Source organism: Phyllostomus hastatus, unplaced genomic scaffold (genome assembly GCF_019186645.2).
Source record: "Phyllostomus hastatus isolate PE091 unplaced genomic scaffold, TTU_PhHast_1.1 phas_contig_477, whole genome shotgun sequence".
NCBI classification, from domain to species: Eukaryota; Metazoa; Chordata; class Mammalia; order Chiroptera; family Phyllostomidae; genus Phyllostomus; species Phyllostomus hastatus.
The window spans coordinates 4955917-4979630 of NW_025333889.1; the positions used below are offsets into that span (position 1 = coordinate 4955917).

General features: G+C 47.3%; 2 protein-coding genes and 1 pseudogene across 9 annotated transcripts in view; 2 read left to right on the plus strand and 1 right to left on the minus strand.

The window, feature by feature from the left end:
• COPS7B (COP9 signalosome subunit 7B) overlaps positions 1 to 16422 on the minus strand; it is a 29597-nt gene extending 13175 nt beyond the window's left edge. Inside the window, exons 1-5 of one of the 7 annotated variants that reach the window (XM_045845825.1) lie at positions 16214 to 16421; positions 9362 to 9539; positions 5335 to 5410; positions 3099 to 3187; positions 1166 to 1368 (exon numbers count right to left, since the gene is read on the minus strand). In XM_045845825.1, coding sequence (XP_045701781.1) covers positions 1166 to 1368; positions 3099 to 3187; positions 5335 to 5410; positions 9362 to 9523 — 530 coding nt within the window. In that variant the 5' untranslated portion in view covers positions 9524 to 9539; positions 16214 to 16421. Of the gene's footprint in view, positions 1 to 1165; positions 1369 to 3098; positions 3205 to 5334; positions 5411 to 8498; positions 8664 to 8740; positions 8806 to 9361; positions 9540 to 11229; positions 11344 to 16213 lie in introns of those variants that run through there. The other 6 variants (XM_045845827.1, XM_045845826.1, XM_045845831.1 and 3 more) reach the window with 6 other exon arrangements.
• Positions 7262 to 8352, plus strand: LOC123823190 (annotated as a pseudogene).
• Positions 16423 to 16790: 368 nt separating the features above from the next.
• PDE6D (phosphodiesterase 6D) overlaps positions 16791 to 23714 on the plus strand; it is a 40569-nt gene continuing 33645 nt past the window's right edge. For both annotated transcript variants that reach the window (XM_045845709.1, XM_045845710.1), the window contains exon 1: positions 16791 to 17040. In XM_045845709.1, coding sequence (XP_045701665.1) covers positions 16991 to 17040 — 50 coding nt within the window. In that variant the 5' untranslated portion in view covers positions 16791 to 16990. The remainder of the gene's footprint in view (positions 17041 to 23714) is intronic.

Sequence of the window (23714 nt, forward strand, 5' to 3'; positions counted from 1 at the left end):
AACTTGTCGGGGGCTGAAAACAGGAAGCCAGACTACAGTCGTGAACATGTGTCAGCCACGTCAAAAACAGCGCCGGACAGCCAGCTTCCGTGGGCCGGAGAGCTGACCTGGCACGCCAGACCATTTTCACGTCAGGGGCGTTTTCTAAGTGTATTTCCCATTTATTTTCCTTTAAGAGTTCTACAATCTTTTGAAAGTTCCTGCTTTGGTCAGAGGTTGTAAAGGGAAGGTGGGGTCACACCTGGACTAGCACTTGGGGTGAGGGGTGGGCCAACAGTAGCTGAAGCGAGGGAAACTAGGGCACTCGGGGTGGGGGCAGCATTAGACTCCAGGGGGTCAAATCGAGATACACTCCCCTTGGGGATAAGCCAGGACTCCACCTGTTTTACAGAAAAGCCCCCCTCCCCCTCTACACAACGCCGGCCCACTCTGCTCCCTGACCTCCACACTGCCACGCGCCCGCCCGCCTGGGCGCACACTCCCCGCCCCTGCTTCACAACGCAGCTAAAATCTCTGATTTCAGTCCGTCTGGCTTCATAAGACCCAAATCATTTAAATAACTTCATAACAAACCCTTCCAGAACCTGAAACAGCTCTTGCAAACATCAACTTCTATTAAAACTCTGTTAAACTACAGTACATGCAAACATCCACTCCTTTTCCTATGCCAGAATATAGTTTTATTAATGTAGTGTGTGAGTCTGGGTCCCACCTCAGAACGACCCATTCCTTGTCCTCACTGTCCCCCACAATGTCTTACAGACACCGGCCCAGTGTCACCGCTGCTGAGCACAGGTTCCCTCCCCGAGAGATCTCACCAAACCCACTTCCCGAGTGCGGGCAACCTCTGAGGCTGGTGTGTAGAGCGCAGGGTCGGGGCCACATAGCTAGGCCTCAGAGGCTCCACCTGCCATCTCCGGGCATTTGACAGCCCCCGTTAAACAGCCCTGGCTGTACTAGGGCAAAAACTCTTTTACAGCCCAGGCACTAGGAGGCCTGAAGTGACTCCTATTGCCACACAGCAACAGTCACAAACGTAGTCCCTCACTCTCTGGCAAACTCTCCCCAGGCAGCCCCAGCTAATACCTGCGGCCCGCATTTCCCCAAATGGAGGCTAGATACCCCCTCCCTAAAGAGAAGAGAGCCCTCCAACTCTCGGCCTCACCACTCGTGCAAGGTCTTGACAATATTATTGATGTCCTTCTTGCGGATGTCACGGCCAATGCAGAAGTCCACTTCCAGCAGCTGGTTGCGCTGGTCCAGCTTGCCCTGGATGATGTCCGTGTAGACAGCCTCGATGATGAGGTCTTCCAGCTCCCGGAGATTCCGCATCTCCAGGTCCCTCAGCAGCACGGAGTAGGGGATACACTGCAGATAAGGCCATGTGATGTTTACAAAACCCACTGGCAAACATTAAAGAAATGCAGGAATTACCAGCATAGCCAACAGCTGCCTCAGGGCTTTGGGAAATGCTGTGTAGTGATAATTATTGTCATCTATGGCAACAAGAGATGGATAAATGAGCTCTAAGAACTGTGGGATCCAAACAGGACCCACAGCATCTGGGAATGCATTCTCCAAGATTCTTGGCCTCCTGGACTTTGCCCCACCTTTAGCTCTCTTGCCCGAAAACAAACTCCTTGAGGCCCTAAACTCTTTGCAGAAAAGTAAATACTTGGTATATGCTACTCTGCCACCTTCTGGAAGTTCGCAGACTTTGCATGAAATGCCAGATCATCACAAAACGCTAATCTCAGACACCGGCCAGGAGAAACTGGGGGCTCACCTGGCCGAGTACAAGCAGAAACACCTGCAGGCCCACACACCCACCTACAGGTGGCCAGCAGTACAGCCAGCTCAGAGGTCATCCTGAAGTTCACAGTGGTTTTCTCGGACTCTTTGCAACCACTCTCAATTCCCATCAACAGTCCTTTATTGGGCTACACCATCGTTCTGCGTGACTCCAAGACAACTGGGTATCTACACACCCAGTTTTCTGCAAATCCGGACACATTACTTTTAGTCTAGAAATTAATACAGTGACCAGATCTGCAGAAACAGACAGGAGGAGAATGCATGCACAGAAGAGAGGAAAAGCAAACACACCTGGCAGGGTTTTCTATGACTGAAGGTCTAAAACCCAGGGGCGGCAGGTGGGCTTACAATGTCAGGTTGTAAAACTGAAGGGAAAACCTACCCCTACTCTTTGCTACACTTGAGAAGTCCATGATAGGACAAAGAAAAAAAAAGGTCAGGTCTTCATGTCCTAACAAAGAGGCCTCCCACCTGAATGAAATGTCAGGCTGAGAATCAGAAATTTGTGATTGCATCATGTAAAGTGATTTCAGCCAAGCCATGACAACGCAAGAAGAAACACACACCTCTCGAGCTCAATCACAGAGGGGAAATGCAAAAAGCAACTTTTTCAAAGGCACAGTCCCCCAAAACTCAGGCTGGGACTAGGCAGAGAGCCAAATCAACGATAAATTACCCGAGCCTGGGTCTTCTCCGCTAATGACTACAAGCAGCTGTTCTCAAGGCTGCTTCTAAACTGAAGTCACACATAGTGGAATGATGACATCTCACAGAAGGTTCAGGCCTAAAGCCAACATGTAAGGAAGAAATTCCAATGAGTAAAATTAACCTTGAAAATCCCCAGAGGAAAGCCACATATTAAAAATCTACTTCTCAGTAAGTCCAACGTAGCAAGTTTCTCCTCCAGCACTAGCACAGCTCACTGTACACCGAGCAACAAGCGAAGTGGGTAACTCGCCTTGCGATGCCCGGCTGCTTTAAGAATACCTCTCTCTAGACAGCAGTGCCCCTTCGGGAGGGAAAGTGCTCGCACCACGCAGGCAGCACGGCGCGCCAGAACTGGAAGCTGCCGATTCCCAGTCACTCCTGGGCATATTTTTCCTAAACTGGGGGGTGAATAACTGTCAACACTATTTCAATGATCTTTTCCTCTCTTGTCCTTTGCTGAGCAAACTTTGTGCGTTGGTGCTCTGACTCCACTGTGTGTAGCTGGGAATTCCACATGATGCCAGGAGAGACCCGCCCGAGGTGAGGAGGAGGACGGGAAGGGCGAGGGGCTGTACCTTCATTCTCGACGCCAGGCTCACGATGGTGAGGTGTTTCAGCTTGTTCTGCTGCGCCGTGCTGAGTTCTGGCAGGCTCCCTTTGTTGGCTGCTCGGTCCCACCCACCACAAAAATCGAGACACAAAATGAAATTAGGATTCCTTTATGGAATGAGCACAGCACCTCCCCACACCAAATCCACCACTGAGTCACTCTCATGACTCTGCACTTATCGTCAGGCAAACGCCCCACGAGCCCCTCCCGCCTGCTGTGGAAGGCCGTGCGCCTCCAGAGACGAGCCTCAGTCTCTGTGCTCCAAGAGCCTCGCCTCCTGAAAACCCAGGCATGATCACACTGGACAATTATCTTACTGGAATCCTATCTGTGCCCTTCGTGACATTCAGTCAAGTTCAACACATCTTCACTGGGCATCTGCTGTGTGTAAGGCACTGTCTCATAAATGCAAGACAGAACAGAAGAAAGGCATAAACTGCCAGAAGAGAGAAAAAGGAGGAGAAAGAGAGAGTGAAGAGGGAAGGAGACAGCGAGCTAGGGAAAGAGGGGAGGAGGGGTGAGAATGAGAGAGCAAGTGAGCCCGATCACATTGGGGAGATACAGGAGAGGGAAAAAACACGGAGTTCGAAATGAGCCTTGAAGGATGGGCAAGATTGCAGTAACAGCGAAGACGCTAACGCAGTTACGGTGGCAGCTGCAGGTAACACCCATGGCAAGCTCTACTTGGCGCGGACCCACACAGAGATCCAGATGCGCGCGCGCACACCCAGCCGGTCCTCACAACAACCCCACGAGATAGATTCTACAGCTTCCAATTCCCTATCCGTAATCCTGGATTCCAAAAAGGTGAATCCAAACTGATCTTCTTTCCTTGATATGGTGCTAAAATTCACCTGGTAGCAATTCTCGACCTGAATTAAGGCAGGCTTTTTATCCCACTTGTTGGGAATATTCACTTGTTTCGCTGCAAAATTATGACTGTTTGACCACAGGCGCTGCCCACACCCTTCAAGGGTGTTACGTAAAAAGGCACATGCAGCGTATTACCTGTTTAGATTCCCCCGAGCTGATTCTGAAACATCTAGCCCAAGAAGTGCAGGCAGAGGACTGTGGACCTGGATTACCACAGAGAAGGACACTGAGATGCTGGTGGTTCTTTAATGTGCCGGAAGACCCACCCAGTGGAACTGGAGCTCGAACAGAATGCAGACTCGGGTTCCGGAGTCTGTGCAATGCTGCCTCTTTAGTGAGGACAGGAGCAGAGGACACACTCACTGGGACAGAGCGAAGGTCAGCAAAAAACCGGCGAGTGGCGAACTGTCCAGTCTGGGAGCAGCAGAAAGCAGAAGTGCCCCCAAGAAAGACAGGGACAAAGAGGGGACCAGGGGTACAGTGGGGAAGGTCCTGGTTCACACCACTGAAATAAACGGCCACGCTTTTGTCAGGCCACTAAAATAAACCGGGGAAGCCGAGCAAACAAGGCCTGAGTGGAAGTAAGTTAGCATTTGGACATGCTGTCTATGATTCTAATTTTAAATGACTCAAATGACCTACAAAAGAGAATGGGCTAAGTAGATTACGGAGTATTAGATTATGGAATACTAAAAATGAATGTACAGACTTAAAACATGGGTAAATGCCTATGAAATAAGTGGAAAAGCAAAACAGAAAATTGTATACATAATCTAACTATGCCTACATAATGAAAAATCCAAGCAGAGGAGGGAAAATCCAGCACCACAGTGCTAATAGCAGTTTAATGAACGCTGGTACAACTACTCTTTTTTCTTCCCTATTTTCCAAAGTTTCTTCAATACAGTATGGCAATATTATTCTGACACTATCTAAAATGTTTAAATACTTTACAAGTGAGTATTCTGACATTTCACAACACTGCAAGTGTTCTACAAACACCAGTTCTCCAGAATCTCATCTGGAACACAGACACGGCTCTATTCATGGAAGAGCATAAACGAAGTCCCCCTGCCAGCCCTGGGAAGCAAAAGGTGAGAAGGGCGAGTCCTCGTGTGAGTTCACCCACAGAGAGCAGTGCAATGGGAGGCAGCCGGGTCAAGAAGACCCGCCCCATGCTTTTTACATCCCAAACCCCAGCGACCCTCAAGGAAGCAACACATCTGAACAGAGGGACATAATTAGGAAAAGTCTTAAGATTATACTTTCAGGGATCATTTCTATACTTTGTTACAAGAAAAGTCTCTGGAGGATCTTAACCAACTCACCTATGTAATCTGGGTACGTCCCGTACGCAAACAGGTTCAGCAACTGCAAGTAAGCGGCGTTAGCTCCTTCCGCCAGCTGAGGAGGAAAGGAAAGAGTTCACAGACCGAGCTGCCTACCAATCACCGCGGTGTTCGAGCAGAGGGCGCGGGAGCGCGTGCCGCGGTTCTATACCGTTTTATGAGCTGGTCCCTTCCGACGCTTTCATTCTTTGGGAAAAAATAAGTAAGATTATTACAGCCCCCAATCTAACTGTTCTCCCTCAGGAATACATGTTTTACGCTCCGCCCAGCATCCCCAAGCCACTGCTTCTGCTTCCACGTGTGCACACAAAACAACAGGTTCCTGAAACAGTTCAGGTCTTCTCAAGACTCCCTCGCCATCAACACGAACGCTGGAGCAGCCTTGTGCACACACCAGCCTGGCAGGGGCAGCGCAGGCCACCATCAGCGCAAACTGAGCAGAGTGCAGGGCGGGTTCCAAGTCTCAGGACTGTGTGTGAGCTGGGACGCTGGGAGAGACGAGCACAGCGTAAAGTGCGGCAGCAGAGCCAGGCTGGGACGGAAAACCAGGATATCAGGCTACCCCAAATACAAATGTTCATTAAAATTACGTACTCCTGCCCCGGCTGGTGTGGCTCAGTGGGCTGAGTACCAGCCTGCCAACTGAAGGGTCACAGGTTTGACTTGCTGTCCCGGCCCAGGCCCGCCAGGTCCCCAGCCGGGGGCGTGCAGGAGGCAACCAATGGATGTATCTCTCACACGTCCATGCTTCCCTCTCTTTCCCCCTCCCTTCCCCTCTCTCTGAAAATAAATAAAGTATTTTTTTTTAAGTACCTACTCCTGAGGGGGGAGTCAGGGGTGGAATGGAGACAACTGTACTTGAACGACAATAAAAAAATGTGAAAAAAAATCACCTGTTCCTCACTAACACTGGTGTTGGAGCGATCCGAGAGGAAAGTGCAAGAGACGCTGTTCTGCCCGAACTGCCCGCTCTGCTCTCAACGATCTCACCTGGCTGCTTCTTTTACTCACAAATATGGACCCGTTACTCGCCAATTTACCAAACTCAGTGAAATCTAAACAGGGGTACCCAAGTTATTCTGGGGATACCAATGGTAATACTACCCAATTTTATCTTTTTAAAAAAAGGTTCCAAGAACTACATCCATAACTTCAGACCAGGGAAAGACAACTAGCGTATTCCCAGCTCACACATGGAAAAAACAAACTGTGGGGAGATAGAGCTGATTTGCTAAGCACCCCAGTGACAGCAGGCACCCCAGTAGTCCAGTCTACTTTTTCGGGTTCATCAACAACCAGCCTCCTGAAGTCCTGAATCCGAAGCAGATCATCAAATCTAGCCCCCGTTTTCCGGACAGGTGATCAGAAAACTAGCTGTAACCGACCATTTTCTCCAAAGCAGATGCTCTACAGCTTCTCCCACAGGCCCACATCAGTAAGGCGTCTCCAGCTTCCACTTTCACCCATCTCCTCTCCGCTAATCTCATAACGACAAAACAACTAGTTGGCATGTTCCCTCAGGCTTTTCGTGACCCTGAAGGAACATACTTACCTCTGAGTCATCTCTTCTGTTGAAATGATTAGCTATCAAGCCACGAAAGGCATAGAGGAAATTCAAATGCATATTACTAAGTGAAAGAAGCCAACCTAAAAAAGCTCCATATTGTAGGATTCCATCTACAACATAATGGAAAAGTCAAAGCTACCACATAAATCAGTGGTTGCCACGGGTTAGAGAGAGGGAGTGGTCAACAGGCAGAACACAGAGGATTTTTTTAGGGCAGTGAAACTACTCTGCATTATACTGTACTAGCGAATACAAGTCATTCATTATGCTTGTGTTCAAACCCACAGAATGCACAACACCAAGAGTGAACCCAAAGCAAGTGCTGGACTCTGGGTGACGATGATGAGTCAAAGTAGGCTCCATGCTAGGGAGGGACACTGGCAACAGGGCAGGCCGTGCATGTGTGAGGGCGGGGGGTATGTGGTAAATCTCTACTTTCCTTTCAATTTTGCCGTGACTCTAAAACTGCTCTAAAAAATAAAGTCTATTTCAAAAGAACCCAGTTCTCTTCGATTTCCCCTACAGCATTCCTTTTCCAGCTCTGACATATTAAGTTGGGGCTGAAAGCCCGAGTGTGTCAGTCCACATACTAAGCTCTAAGGAAACACCAGTGAACAAACACACCAGAGCACATCCAATCCAGTGAACAAAACTGGTATTAGAAGTTCACTGTTACAGGGGGAAATGGGGAAACTGTAATTGAACAATAAAAAAAATTATTTTTAGCCCTGGCTGGTGTGGCTCAGTGGATTGAGTGCTGGCCAGCAAACCAAAGGGTCGCTGGGTTGATTCCCAGTCAGGGCACATGCCTGAGTTGCAGGCCAGGTCCCCAGTTGGGGGGCATGTGAGAGGCAACCACACACTGATGTTTCTCTCCCTCTCTTTATCCCTCCCTTCCCCTCTCTCTAAAAACAGATAAAAATCTTTAAAAAATTTTTTTTAAAGTTCACAATTAAAAAATAAAAGCAGCTCTTTCGGTCTCCGGCTGTTGCAGGGAGGAGAGAGGATGTCGTGTCCTCATGTCTGCAATGCACGGTCACGGGGAGCTGCTTCAGCTCCCTGATCAAGAGGGGTAAGCAGATGTACAGCCGCAAGACCAGTCATCGGAAGGCCTGCGTGTGTGCGACTCCTACTATAATGGGGTGATATACCACAGAGCTGTGGGCATGGAGCCAGCAGCCAACAGCAAAGGGTCCTAGTCGTCGTGACGCGAAGAACGGGCCAGCAGAAGCCAACCACCTCCTATATGTCGGCCACCATCAACAAGAACGCCAGGCCACCCTCAGCAGCATCATGCACATGACCCCCAAGAACAAGGACCACCCAGATTTGCAGGTGAAAGCCATCCACAGAGCCAGCGCCATCCCGGCAGCCAGAAGGAAGCTGTGATGGTAAAAAGGAAGCCGGCCCACCCCACCAAGAGTACCTGAACACAACCTCCAAAGTAATAAAAATGTCACCAGATCTCTATCCATCCCAGCCAATGATATAACAGTACCAATCAGTAAGTAAATACAGTCATCCTGTGTATCCGGATTTCACATTGGTGATTCAACCAACCATCAATCACAAATACCTGGAAAACAATCCCAGGAAGTTCCAATAGGCAGACCTTGAATTAGCCACTGCGCTGAGTCCATGTGAATGAGGCGATGTGCAGGTACACCCTGCCACTTCTGCAAACACTGTGCCATTTCACACAGCAGACCTGAGCATCAGAGGGGATCCTGGAACCAACGCCCTACGGACAGTGAGAGACAACCATAAAAAATACCCAAAGTGGGAAGTACAGGTTGAAAAGTATAGGTTGCTTTATACCTCTTTATTCCACCTGGTCATTCTTCACTGCATCATCTCATTTTTAAGGCATAACAACCAAAACTGGATACCCAAGGTCTTGATAACTCCAACCAAAGAAGCAAACAAGGCAAAAAGGACTAGTTCCCAGCATGTCAGTCATGTCCTTCCTCCTTTACACACCTACGCAACATTGCCCTTTGCCACAGAAACAATGCACTCCTTATTCACGCCTATCTCAGGTTCAGCAGCAATTGCTTCGTGCTACCTACATACCTGACCAGCCTTCCTGGTCAATATTTGCACTGGAGGTTTTTGTCCCTAAGAGTGCTTGAAACGACCCCTGTTAAACATCAGTCCATGCTTACACTCTACGTTTCTAATTTATTAGATTCAACTACATTTTTCCCTATCTTTCAAATTATTAGCAACCCAATCTAATTTTACATCAAGTTCAGATGAAAACGCTGAGTAGAAGGAGCCCAGGACACCATCCTTCCTCTCTCCCCCTGCCCCACCAGTCCCCATCCCTCCCTCAGCAGGGCACCGCACAGGTCCGCAATGCTTTGGCACTGAAATTCCACTGAAAAAGGAAGGCTTAGCACAGAGAACACAGAAAAATTGTTTAGAAACTGCCCTTACCTCCTGCACATTGGCCAGCTCCAGCAGTTCTCCAAAGACATACACTCCAGGCGCCTCCAAGACTTGGCTTATGAGGGCAGTGAGGGCTGAGCCACTAGTGCCTTTGGCTAGTAAAATAAACTGTTCCAGGAGGTTACTTGAGGGTTTCTGTTCACCTGCCATTCTCTGGCCTTAAGATCTGTCCAAAAGAAAAGTGTTCCCATCATTTTTCCTTCTCCTTTGCAAAGCCTAGGCTAATTTAATGCTCAATCAGATACCAGAATAATTTTATAGTATTAAAAAAGAAAAATCAGTTCCTGAGTCCAGGGGCTGTGACTACTTTGTGAGATGGGTAGGGTTCAACCTGGAGTCAAAGAAATTTTGTCCTTATTCTGAGGTTTGAAACATTTAGTAAAACCCCCCTAATCACCATCTGACCCTCTCCCAAAGGCAGCATGTTCTAAGCCCTTAAGCCTAACCAAGACCTAAAGAAACACACAGGAGTTTCTCAGTAGCTGTGTTATAGCCACCTCATTTACAGACTCTAGTTAAGAAAAAGAGAATCTTGCCCATACAAAGGTGGCTGATGCAAGGAAAAGCAATCAGTTACAGCTTCCACAGTGTCTTCGACTCCCATCTATGGCCAGGTACAGATAAGAAAAAGACACAAAAAACAGACAAGAAAGATGCCTCATTTAATCAAAGAACTCATTTACGGGTAGAAAAAGGGGGGAAATCATCTTGAAAAATAAGCAGCAACATATTCAAACTAAGAAAAATACATGGTGTGTAAGTTCATGAAAAAATATCCCTTAATTTGTGCTTCTACTGAGAAGTGACATTTTACCAGACATGATTTCAGAATGTATATAAATCCTCAAGAAAACAATAAGAAGATCTGAGAAAACAAGGAAGATACTATATTGCCATCCTGAAGACCTTAGGGACAGGAGAGTCCCTCAACTGTGTAATCTAATCACGTGCTGAGCGTATGTGGACACACAGCTCCGCAAATCCACTGTCCGGGAATCCTGCGTCAGAAAAGATAACTCCTCCAAGGATGATACATATTGGGGCAGTACAACAAAATGAGGAGAAAAATTTTAGTGAGCTGAAGCACGGAACAATTCAAAGAAGGATGGTTTGGTGCAAGAGAAACTAAGTTTTCCTGGGGAGTCAGGCACACAGGGCTGCAGCCCTTCCACAGTATCAGAGAAACAAGTATGTAGTCTCACTTAGGGTTCTAAGGTCTTGTGGAAAACAGAAAAAGTGAAGTGCCAGGGAATAAAAGTTACTGAGAAGGGATGAGGTAAGAGGAGAGTGAAAAGGGTGGGAGGGAAAAGGGGGAGGTGAAACGAAAACCTGCCTTCCAAGTGGACACGAGTGAACAGATTGAATGGAAAGGCCTGGGGATGGAGAAGGATTAGACAAATGGACAGAAATTCCGCTCTCTCAAAAAAAAAAAAAAATCTCTGCCTAAAGAGCAAGGCCCGTGGGGGGAAGGAGATAAAGAGGCGCTGATAATCGCTTTCTTCTGGAGTGGGAGGGCTCGAGGAGGAGGCTGCAGACACCGGGGTGATGCATTCCCGTCGTGGGGGGCGCTATTCTGATGGATAGCAGAGGGGCAGAGAGGCAGCCTTTGGGGGTGGGGAAGCGAGAGCAGCCGCAGTGCGGGAGCTGAGGGTCTCGGGCTAGAACGGACTTCAGGGAGAGCGGACCCGCGGCTTGCTCCCTGACAGGACGGCGGGTGCGGAGTGAGGAGCCGCGGGGCGCGCTCCCCGGGGCGGGGGCGGGGCGGTGTGGCCGCGGGCTTCCCAGGCGGCGGGCGCGAAACCGGACAGTCCCGACGAACCTGGCCGGCCGGGTCCCGCCTTCTCGCTGGGCCCTACCTGTCCTCGCCGCCTCTCCGTCTTCTAGGTCGCTATCTCGGCCTCCCGGCGCCTGCCCGCAGGTTGTCAAGCGTCCATGATCGGCCGGGCGTCCGACGCTTTTCTACCTCCGCCGACCCGTCGGCCTTACCGCTCCCCCAGAAGCCTCCCGCTGCTGCATTCCAGTTCCGCCCACACTAGGTTCCCCTCACTGTGTTCACAGCCTCACATCTCCAGTGGGGCCCGGCCAGGAGAAGGGGTTCCTGCTGGACTGTAGTCCAGGAATCGGGACGGGGAGAGGCCCGAAAGAGGGAAAACAGCCTCGGCGGTACTGGGGCCCAAATCTTCACCATCCTGGACCTGACATCCACCCCTCTGACAAAGCTTTACCCCGCAACAGCTCCCTTTGGCGACTGTCTACCCGGGGAATGGAGACATGTAGTAAGCCTAACAACAACTACTGTTTATTAAACGTCTTTCCATGTGCCAAGCGCTTTACATTGTCTCGTTGAATTCTCGTAACTCTATGGCCTGGAATATTATCCCCATTTTCCAGTGAAATAACTAAGTATAAAAATCCCAAAGCCAGTAAGTAGCAAAGTCCGCTTTGGAACCTAGGCTGTCTGAAGCCCAAGACCGTGTTCTTGACCTCTCTTCAGAAATTTTTTTTACCTCTTTTTTTTAAAGATTTTACTTATTTATTTTTAGAGAGAGAAGGGAGGGAGATAGAGAGAGAGAGAGAGAAACATCAATGTGCGGTTGCTGGGGGACATGGCCTGCAACCCAGGCATGTGCCCTGACTGGGAACCGAACCTGGGACACTTTGGTTCGCAGCCTGCGCTCAATCCACTGAGCTATGCCAGCCAGGGCTCAGAAAATGTTTTAAAATAAGCATTGTTGGGTGGAGCCAACAATGCCTCTGTGACCAAATTGACATTCGTGGCTGCATTTGAGACTTAATAACTCTCCAGTAAGACATCTAAGGAATTACTATATAACCCAACACTTAAACTGATTCCTTTAAAGTACAGTATGCACCACAGACTTCCAGGTCCTGAAGATGAGGAAAAGACCTGTATTTGCCTTTTGTGTTTTAGAGTGCAGAAAGCAGTCAGCACAGATGCAAAGGAGCCTAACTCCGACCCATTCGTTTATTCAAAAAATGTCTTTAGCACCTATTACGTTCTAGAAGGTTATATGAAAAAAAAAAAAAACCCCAACAAGGTTCTTGTCCTCAGAAAGCTTGAATGTGTCAAGTGCTATGAGAGACACCACTTCGGAAGCACAGAAGAGAGTATGTTGGGGAAGAAAAAAAAACAGGCATCTTCCAGGCAAAAAGGGGAAGGAAAGCGGGCAGTGATCGCAGTCACAGAGGTTTGCACTGGGCAACACCTACTGATGCAGAAAAGACATCCAGAATGGCTGGAACCGAGGTTTCAGGAATGAGGGCTACAGAGCTGGGCTCAGGTGGCCAGTGTCTTGGAAACCACAAGCCTGGCACCCAGTAAGTACCTAAATACAGCAAAGTTCTTACTTAGGAGAGCTCACTGCCCCCTGGGAGAGACAGGTCTCTCTGGCAATGACAGACAGTTGCCACAAGCACCTAAGAGTACAGGTGAAGGCTCTCCCTGGGGAGAAGTGATTTCAGGCAGGCTTCTAGAGGAGATTAGGCTTGAGCTGAGCCTAGAACAATAAGCAAGCACATCACAAAGGGTGTAAGCCATACAAAGGAGTTTTTCTTTTATCTTAAGGGTACTGAGGAGCTAGTTAGGGCTTTTAAGCTGTGGAGAGGTATGAGTAATGGCCATTGTAGATTGATCACACCAGCCGCTATAGGAACGGCTTGGATGTAGAGAGAACTGGAGCAGGGAAACTCTTGAGGTGGCTTGATATATTCCAGATAATAAGAGACTGTGAGATCTTGAACAGGGGTAGTGGCGGTTGGCCATGTAAAAGAAGAAATGTTATTGGAGACATTTAGACCATAGCTATCAGACTTGTGCCCAGCTGAAAGCAGAGAAAGGGAAGGAGGACATCACCCAGGATTCCGGCTAGGGAAGGCGCAGCTATGTGGAGGCGGTGGTAAGTGAACAGGGCTGCACAGAGGAGGGGCAGATCTGGTGGTGAAAGGAGGACAACTACGTTCTGTTTGAGTTATAAATATTCCAGCAGTGCCTCCACGTCCTCTAGAACAATGTCCAGACTCCAGGGCTGCAGCTAAAGCCCTTTGTTGTATGGCCCCCCGCCTACCCTCCCAGCTTTGTCTTGCCTCACCCTCTTTACAGCCCAAACTCCACGCCCAGCACAATTTATACCTCCCTCACTCACAGCAGGGCCTCAAACTTGCTCTCTATCTTCTTCTTTGTAAATCTCTTTCGTCATATTTCCTACCAACAACACCCCGGACTCCACAATGGTATCAGTAGTACCATTGAAGGAGAAACTCATGGATGTTAAACTGGAGAGCTGCCAAGATGGATACTGATGCAGGATTTTATCCCTAAAAGCATTGCTGAATCGTTTCAGAGAGCTTACTACTGGTATTACAACAAATAAGTCAAGGAGAAGAAAGGGAGCGTCGCTGAGGTTTCCATGGTGCTGGCAAGTTACATGCTTTTCAACCACTGCCGCTCTATGAGGAACTCAAACATGCACATGATGCAAGTACCACTGAAGAAGGCCCAGTGTGGACTCTATGTTCCTGACATGACCTTTGCCCAGACCTCAAAATCCTTTCATGTAGTACTTAATAAAAGATGACTGGTTAAAAAATAATAAACAAACAAATAAAATCCTACTGACTCTGTACACAAAGATTTCTTAAACTCTATGCAAATAGCACTAATCATAAAAGACAACACCGGCCCTGGCTGGTGTGGCTCAGTGGATTGAGTGCCAGCCTGTGAACTAAAGGGTCGCTGGTTTGATTCCCAGTCAGGGTGCATGCCTGGTTTGCAGGCCAGGTCCCCAGTAGGGAACAAGCGAAGGGCAACCACACACCGATGTTTCTCTCCCTCTCTCTCTTCCTCCCTCCCCACTCTCTAAAAATAAATAAATAAATAATCTTTGTTAAAAACCTACAAAAAAAAAAAGAAAGGAAGAAAACACCGAACTATTGCATTGGAATTAAGAATGAAGAATTTCTGTGTGTCAAAAGACACTAGTAAGGAGAATGAAAAACAAGCCAGAGACTTGGAAAAGATATTTGCAAGCATATACCAGACAAGGAAGCCCATATCCAGACTATAAAATAACTGTAAATCAATAAGAAGATAAACATCCCAGTTTAAAAAAAAATAAACCAAAGACTTGAACAAGCATTTCACAAAAGAGGACATCCAAACAGCCAATAAGCACATGGCCCTCATCATCAGAGACGATGTAAATAAGAACTATGGGTCATGAGATGTGACCGTTAGCCAAAAATGGCTAGAAATAAAAGACTGACAACACCCAGTACTGCCAAGGATAAGAGTCAACTAGAACTCTGACATTGCTGGTGAAGGTGAAAATTGGCACAAACACTTGCCAGACTGGCAATATCTACTATTGCTGATCATGTGCCCACCGTACGAGCCAGCACCTCCTCTCCTAGAAATGAATGCACAAGTCCACCTCAAGAAACATAAGAATACTCATTGCAGATTTATTAATAAAAGCCAAAAATTGATGATAACCTAACTGTCCATCAACAGTAGAACAGATAAACAGTGCTATATACATACAGGGGAATACTACTCAGCAATTTAAAAAAAAAAAAAACAAACTACTGCTACATACTTACGGATGAATCTCACAAAAATACTAATGAATGGAAAACGCCAGACTCATACTGTATGATGACATTTAAATGAAATTCAAAAACAGACAAAATGGATCTATGGTAATAAAAGTCAGAAGAGCAGTGATCGGGATGGGACGCTGCAGTACTGACTGCGGAGAGGCACAGGGGTGCTGGACCAGTTCCATACCTTGATTTGAGGGGCGGGGACACAGGTGTACACAAGTGCAAAAATTGTGCCCTTACTGTATGTTAAAAATCTAAAGATAAAAAATTTTAACAGAGGCAAAAAAGATCCTATCCATCCTTCAAGTTCAAATGGCACCTCCTCCATCAAGTTTTGCAGCTGGAATACATCCCTTCATTACAGTATTCTGATGTCGTTTCTTCTATGCCATTTATCACAATCCATCTTGAATCTCAGTGGATTCTCCTTATTTCCCTAACTAGATGATTATCTTCCTGGGGGCAGTGACCATGTCTTTCACCTTTTACTGACAGAAAGCCTGGCAAATAAGGAAAGCTGAGAAAACTGTTGAATTGCATGAAAGGAAAAATTGGATCGGTGCCCATATGGGTGAAAGGGGGACAAAAAGAGGAAGGAAGGCTGGGAAAACAAATAGATCTCCAAGGAAACCTTTGCTTACACTACAATTTTACCTACTTCCTGAAATCACATTTAATGTCACCTTGAACAACAAAGAATGAATCAAAACACCAAGTCTTAACCAGAGAGAAGATAAACAAACATCACACTGAGAGGAAATCCACCAAATAAATGCTTACCTAACCTGGGTGTTTCAACCTGGATGGGGCAATTTACCAAGGAGAATAATAATCACCCAGCCATGCTGCTAAAAATATCGCCAGCCTACTGTGCAAAGAGCCCAGGGAGCAGGTCAGGAGCCTTAGGGCCTAATTCTAACTCTGCCCCAACTTGCTGTGGCGGGTACACAATCTCTTCGCCTCGGTGGGCCTCAGTCTCCTCGTTGTAAAACAAGCGTCGGATTAGCAAATTCTCTTAAATCCCTTCCTGTATTCTGGGTATACGATCTCTCTCTCTCTCTCTCCCCCCCTCTCTCTCAGTCCAGCGCAGGAGCACAATAGAAACCCCCGCAAAACACGTAAAAGGCGCCCCTGATCAACACACCAGCATGACTTGAAGGAGTCATTTTGTTATACTATCTTTCATGGTTTAATCAGTGTTTTTGTTTGCAGCCTTACCATGATTTGCAGGAGATTTCTGAGTTCCATGTAAACAGAAGTTACCTCTCTGTTGGGTTGTCATCTTCTTTGAGAGTGAAGAGGGTCTTCCTGCCTGGTTTCAACTCCCGGGATTCAGACACCACCAAACCCGAAGGAGGATTTAAGAATTTGCGCACACTGCGCGGCACACTGGAGTCTAAGTTACAGAGAAATAGGGTTTATGGAATGCTGGGATTTGTAGTCCCTGGGCCTCTTTGTTGCGCCCTCGGATCTGTGATCCCTGGTTCCCCCCCCCCGTGGAATGCTGGGAAATGTAGTCTCGGCCACATCGCACAGTGCAACCTGCAGTCATCTCTGAGCCCTAGTATGCCTAGCGGCGGGAGCGGGCCCATGGAGCCTCTGCAGATTTAAAGCCAATCCTCCGCGGGGGCAAACTCTAGGCAACAACAACGAATGAAAAATTTGTCCTACGGGACTTCCCGGGGAGGGCCCTTCTCATCGGCTCCCTTCGTCCCCCCTGCGAAGCCGCTAAGTATTTCTATTGGCTGATCAGGATGTCAATCGCCGAGGCGGGCTTTCTATTGGCTTCGGGGCGGGCACTCGGAGGCTACAGGGAAGGAGAAGGGATCAGGAGCGGGAGCTGAGGGAAGGGAGAAACCGGTCCGGGTCTGGCCGCTGCCGCTGCTCGCCGGAGGTCTCCAGGCCCGGCTGCGGCTCAGTCGTCGGCTCCGGGGCATCGTCTGCGAGGCTCCGCCGGGCCAGCGTGGGAGAGCCGCGGGCGGCGGCTGCCGCATCATGTCAGCCAAGGACGAGCGTGCCCGGGAGATCCTGAGGGGCTTCAAACTGTATCCGCCCGGGAGCGGGGCGGGGCCGGGAAGACTTGGGAGGTGGCAGCTCGCGGAGGAGAAGGGCCAGGGACCCGGGCCCGCGCTGGGTGGGCACCCGAGGAGAGGCGGCGGGGAGGGAAGAAACGGCATTCCGCGTCCCTGACGAGACCCGGCGCTGGAGGCGGTGAACGGGGCACCCCGAGGGAGGACGGGGACGTTGACGGGAGCCCTGGGGGCGTGGAGGCGGAGGAGCCCTGGACGTGCCCCGGGAAAGACGCCGGCCGTCGGGGAAGCCAGCGTGGGTCCGAGCTCCGGCCGCCACCAGAGGCCGGGGAGGCGCTGCAGCCCGCAGGGAAGGGCCGAGGGGGCGCGGGGGGCTGGCCTGGAAGCGCCGCAGCCTCTTTGGCGGGAAGTCCGCCGGGGAGCGGGGCGGAGTGACTTGGAGCGAGGGACCGTGCGTGGGACAGACGCGTCTGCTTCTGTTACACTCTCTTGGGGTCGCGCACCCCACGCCGCCCGCGTCTTGTTTCCACAACTTCTCCCTCCTCACTTGTGGCCCCTCCCAGGGATGGGGCCCAGGAAACGGGGGAGGGAGGGCCAAGGCTGCCCTCGGCTCGTCGGGTTTCTCCCCAGCGAGAAGAGAACCACGAACTTGAGCGTGAGGTGCCTTGCGGTTTGGGGTTCGTTCGCACGGGGACTCCTGGCCCAGGTGTCCTGGCTCGCTGGCGTCTGGGCGGGTGACGCGTAGACGCGGCGGAGCTGTCCAGCAGCAGTCACCGGATCACGTCGAGGACACGGTAGGGTGCACGGTGGTTGGGAATGGGAAATCGAGGCCCCGGGCCTGTCGTGGCGCGGCTTGTGCAACCTTCTGTCCTTAAGGCAGCGAGGCCGCTTTGTGTTTTAATGGAGGGGTCATCTGTGCCCACGTAATGCGGGTGAAAAAGACGCAATCTTGTGCATCCCGATTTTACATTTTCCTGCTGACCTTAATCTCTTCTTGCATGCTGTGCGCACAATATGGAGCATTTTCCAGTCCCTCTCTCGGGGAAAACGGAGTCCCCACTGTAGGGCTCCTCCCCGGTTCTCTGAGCGGTGTGTTTCAACAATGCCCATTTCAACCCTGCAAGTTTTAATCGCTTTGTCACACTCAGAAACCAAGTTGGTAGTAAATTCGAGCACACGAGTGCAGGAAAAAGTTACAGATGTTTTGGATGTACGAATGAAGTTTCCCCCGTGGAAGCTGACCTGCTATGCTTGTTTTAAAAAACGGAAGGCATCATCACTTTTGCATACTACCATTTATGATAAACTTTAGTATTTTTAGGTAGTGAAGTTTAGTAACAGCCTCCGTTATGGCCCCATGCACCTTTCGTGTTTCTCTTCATAGCGGCACCTGTCAGTAGAATAGAATGGCTGAAGTTGTTAGAAAAGCTGTGACGTGGATTTTGTTCTGTGGGTTTTTTTTTTCTTAAGTAATTTATATTGTTACTTAACCTGTATAGTATAGACAGTAAACCAGAGGCTACGGGGAATTATGAGGTTTCAGAAGCAACATTTTTGTCAGATTGGAATTAGCATGTTGCTGGAAACAAGGAGGGGTCTTTTTGATGGCTTTTGAACACGGCAGAAAGGGGAAGTTCGAGCTTTTCACCTTCCGTCTTGGTTCTTAAACCTGTTGAGAAAGAGGCTCGGAGACAAACGTGGAAAGCAGTAGAGAGCAGAGCTCGGGTCAGCCCACTGGGAGGGAAGGTGAGTTAACCAAGTCCGTGATGATGTTAGCGGGCCAGGAGCCCCTCTCAGGGAACGTTTGGTCTGGGCTGACTGAAGGTAGCCTGGGGGCAGTGGAGTGCTCATCCCCTGGCAGCCTTGATCGCCGTCTGAGAATCAACAGAGAAAAGGAGGGGAGTTCTGGGAGTTGCTACTACTTTCAGGAAAATAAAATTAATGTTTTATTAAGAAACTATCGTCCACCTTTTATCGGGTAAATTGTTTTCTAAACTTTTAGAGTGCCTGTTTCTATAAGAATTGCTTTTACGGCAAAAATTTTTTTTGCCGTGATGTTCTCCTACCAACAGTGCTGACAGTACTCCTTTTCCGCAGTGAGTGTGTTGGTCTTTTCATTTTGGCCAGTTCAGACAACAGATGGTATCTTGCTTTAGTGTGCATTTCCCTGGACCCCCGGGTTCCTGGGGAGGTAGCACAGCATAGTGGTTAAGAGCCATCCTGGATGGTACAGCTGCACTGCCCAGAATCCCAGCCCCGCACTCCTGGTTTCGTGTCCCTGAGCAGCTCCTGTGACCGCTGCCTCGACTTCCTCATCTGTGCACGGGGATGAAAACAGCACTAGCTCACAGGGCTGTCGTGACCCTAGGCAGAGCACTCACGTTATGAAACTCAGCATCCATATCATTCCCTCAGACGGCTGTCATGAGGATTAAACGAGACTGCGTATAAAATGCTTAGTACAGTGTCTGGCACACAGTAAGTAATATATGTTAACTGCTGCTATTATTTGTTTTATTAATGTAAATATTAATAAAACATACTATTAATATATTAATATTAATTATACAATAATTAATATAATAATAACAGTGGAGGTAATGTTATTAATAAAGCCACTCATTTTTCTGAGGTATAACCAATGTCTTCAGGTTATTATTCTCTTTCCTTAATGAGAAAAACTAATATTTCCATTTTGCCTCTTTAAAGAAATGATTCCGTTAATAAGCATTAATGTGTACCTAGAGTTTGTCTTGTTTTCTAGGAATTAGTCACATTTTAATGTATGGCTGACAGAGAAGTAGTTTGGCTCAGAAGGTTTCTGAAAGGACCTGTCACTTGTGTTCTTGCATTTCTCTCCATAGGATTCCCAGTAGCCTCTTTGTCATAGCACCTTGACCTTTGACTTGACTTCCAGTCAAAAAAAGTTGGCTTTACATCTTCTATTCACTTGGATTTCCTCATTAAGAATAGTGGACTGTTGAACTTTTCTTGAATGTCAGTAATGGCTAGTAGATGCCTTGGCCAAGTGTTATAAATGAGTTTGAGGTTTATGATTTCCTAAAATACGGTTTTTGTCTATCAACCCCAGTTCTGGGGAAGCAACCAAAACATGCCACCCATACAGCCAGTGAACACTGTTGGTCACAGCTTGCCCAGTCGCGGACTTCATGCAGATTGTTATCGATAGTTTGTTTCCCAGGACTCTCGTGCATAGATTCTGAGAAGTTGTTACCATTAGCCTGAATGGATTAAATGAATATAATGTCCTATTGATCGTGTTACTTAGGATTTTTAAACAGGCATTCCTGCTTTCACGTTTCTGGGAGGAATTTAGAGTATAATTAGATGATTATAGTCTTCTTCAGACATTCTAAATTTCTTTCCAGGATCGTGTATCTGGTTTATGGTGAAACATTATAGTAACTTCTGGAGATACAGAACAGAGCATGGTAAGACTCTCATGGAAAATTCTGGTTATATCATAACTGTGTTTGATAAAGAGCTAGCAATGGCACTGAGGTTTGGCAGCTCTAGGTTATTATTAGTGTTGACCTCACTCTTGCCTCACAGGCCTCTTTTGCCATTACTCTGCATTCCCAAATCCCCCCAACAGAGAAGGACTTGACTTTGGAGTGTATAGATTTGTCCCTATTCCTGAGCTTTAGCATCATTGGGAGGTATTTTAACGGCCATCTCATCTGGTAATCTGACTGTTCCAACCATTGCTTGCAATGCTTAAAACTCAAATTGTCAAGATTTTAAGAGCAGCATTCTGCTGTTTTTGACCTACTGGTGATTTTGAAGCTGAGAGGAAAATCATATACATTTTTTCTACAGTCCATTATCCATAAAGATCTCTGTGGATTGGACTAAAGAAGCATACTGTTTATGGCAAAGAAGGTGATAGTCCCACTGTAAGAACACACATGAGGAACGTGTTTAGTGTCCAGCTAAGTGGCCCTGCTCCAGAGGAGAGGGACTGGAAATGTGCAATGCATTCAGTAATTGGACAACTGAGAAGCTTTAACCTAAAGAGGAAGAAGAACTGGGACATGAATGTTCTAAAGTTTAAAATAACTGTTCTAAAGAAGAATTAAATGTGTGGCTATCAGAGAAATACAAGACTCAAGGGTAGCAGTTAGGGGGGACAGAGTTTATGTAGCCCAATTTTGAACAATTAGAGTTACCTGCAATAAACCTACATTTTCCAGAAAGTATTTTAAACAGCATATGTATGCCTGTTTCGAGAATATTGCAGAGGGAAAGTGTGTATGCGTCAGATAAGGCAGTAGGGTGGACGATCTTTGGAGAACTCCAATCCTTTTTCCAGCACTGCAGGTCTTTGATTTGGTGACAACCTTCCTTGGTTAACAAGGATTCTTTTCACCAGGTATTTCTGTTGAGATACGTACTACACCTAAAACAGGCAAAACATTTGCTGTGGTTTGGGGTAATTAAAGCAGGCTATTTCCTTTTTTTCATACCACTCTTAGATACTTTTTAAAAAGATTTTATTTATTTATATTTAGAAGGAAGGGAAGAGAGGGAGAGAAACTCAAATGTGAGAGGAAAACATCAATCAGTTGCCTCTCTTACACCCCCAACTGGGCACCTGGCCGGCAACCCTGGCATGTGCCCTGTCTGGGAATCAAACCTGCAAGCTTTTGGTTCACCGGCCAATGTTCAATCCAATGAGCCATACCATCCAGGGCTTAGATGCTATTGATGAAATATTTTGTTTAGTACATTGTGGATCCATTAATTCAGAGTCACAGAGAGCAATTATTTCCTCCAAATTTAGATAAAGTATACAGAACTGAACATAAGTAGCTCTGATACAAATAATACTTTAGATATAGCTGCAAGAAGAAAGGGAGTGGTGTAACATGTTTTATTCCTACAGTCTTTTTCAGTTTTTCAGAGCATTTGATACATTATCACAACAACTCCGTACATTATTGTCCTCACTTTATAGATAGAAAATTAAGGATTGATGAGGTTATCATTCAGATAAAGGCAGAAACTTAATTTAAACCTTGGTTTGTCTTTCTATAAATAATTTTCTACAATATACCATAATGACTCTTGGGAAATTAATTTTTTACTGTATTATTCCTTTTTTAAAAAATTATTTATTTATTTTATAGAGAGGGGAAAAGAGAGGGAGAGAGAGACAGTGTGAAAGATGTTGATTGGTTGTCCCTTGCACGCCCAGAATGGGGACCTGGCCCACAACCCAGGCATGTGCCCTGACTAGGAATCGAACTGGCCACCCTTTGGTTCACAGACGGGCACTCAATCCACTGAGCCACACCAGCCAGGGCTGTGTTACTGCATTTGAGTTTAAAATCATTCCTCAGTGTTAAATCACAGGTTTATTTTTTTCCTTAAAAATTATTCTCTTCTGTTGTGTTCATATTCTCTATTTTCTTGGTTTTCCCTCAACTCTCAGATATGGGGGCAAAATTAAGCCTCGGATAAGGAAGGATTTTCTAACAATTAGAGGTACCTTAAAAAAAAAGACATTTTCTAGGAAGTATTTAAACAGCACGTATTGGTGAGAACTGTTAAAACAAAACTGCTATAAACTGTATGGGTTAAACAACAGACATTTAGATCTCAACAAGTCTGGAGGCTGGAAAGTCCAAGATCAAGGTGCTAATTGATTTGGTTTTCAGCAGGGCCTCAGTTCCTGGCTTACAGATGGCCACCTTCTCCCTTTGTCCTCACATGGTGAGAAAAAGTGGATGCGCAAATCACAGGAGAGTCGTAGCTATACCATGTGTGGCTGTCTGGGTGACAGTTCTGTTTGGAAATGATGGTTCATGGACAGGTCGCTGCTAAATTAAAGGTTTTTACAAAGGGACTAAATCTGAGGATCTGGCCTGACAATTTTCACGGGATGAGAGGTGACAAATTTAACTGTAAGCCTTTGCTTTGAACCATCCTCTGTACGAAGAACAAAGGCAGAGAGAGCTCTGGCTGTAGTGCTGCCACTTTACCGGTGGTTCATTCACACATTTGTTTTCAGGGTCCATGAGTGCCAGGCAATCTGCTGAACAGAAGATGCAGAATGATAAGCCAGTTTTGATACTCAAATAATTTGTATAATAAGGGAGAGAGAAAGCAAAATTAGCAATCAGAATAAAATGTGATAAGTGTCCAGTAGTATGAAGTACTACAGAACCTCAGAGAAAGAGTGACTGCTGTCCCAGTTGGTGTGGCTCAGTGGGTTGAGCACCAGCGTGCGAACCGAAAGGTTGCCAGTTTGATCCCCAGTCACGGTGCATGCCTGGGTTGCAGGCCAGGTCCTCAGTTGGCAGAGTGTGAGAGGCAACCAATTGACATATCTCTTGCACATCGATGTTTCTCTCCCTTTCTCCCTCCCTTCCCCTCTCTCTGAAAATAAATAAATAACATCTTTGAAGGGGAAAAAAAAGAGTGACTACTGCTGGAGGCATTGTGGAAGATACCAGAATTGTCATTTGAATGGGATCTTGAAAGAAGAGTAGGTGTTGAGCAGTTTAACTTTCAGATACTGGAGGGTAACAGGGAAGGAGAGTGAAGACCATGAAAACTGAGGAGTGTTTCAGAGTGGAATTGGGATCAAGAACGAGGATCAAAAATAAGTCCATGGAATTGCTGTAAATTTCAATTGTTCAAAGAATATCTGAGACACTACTGAG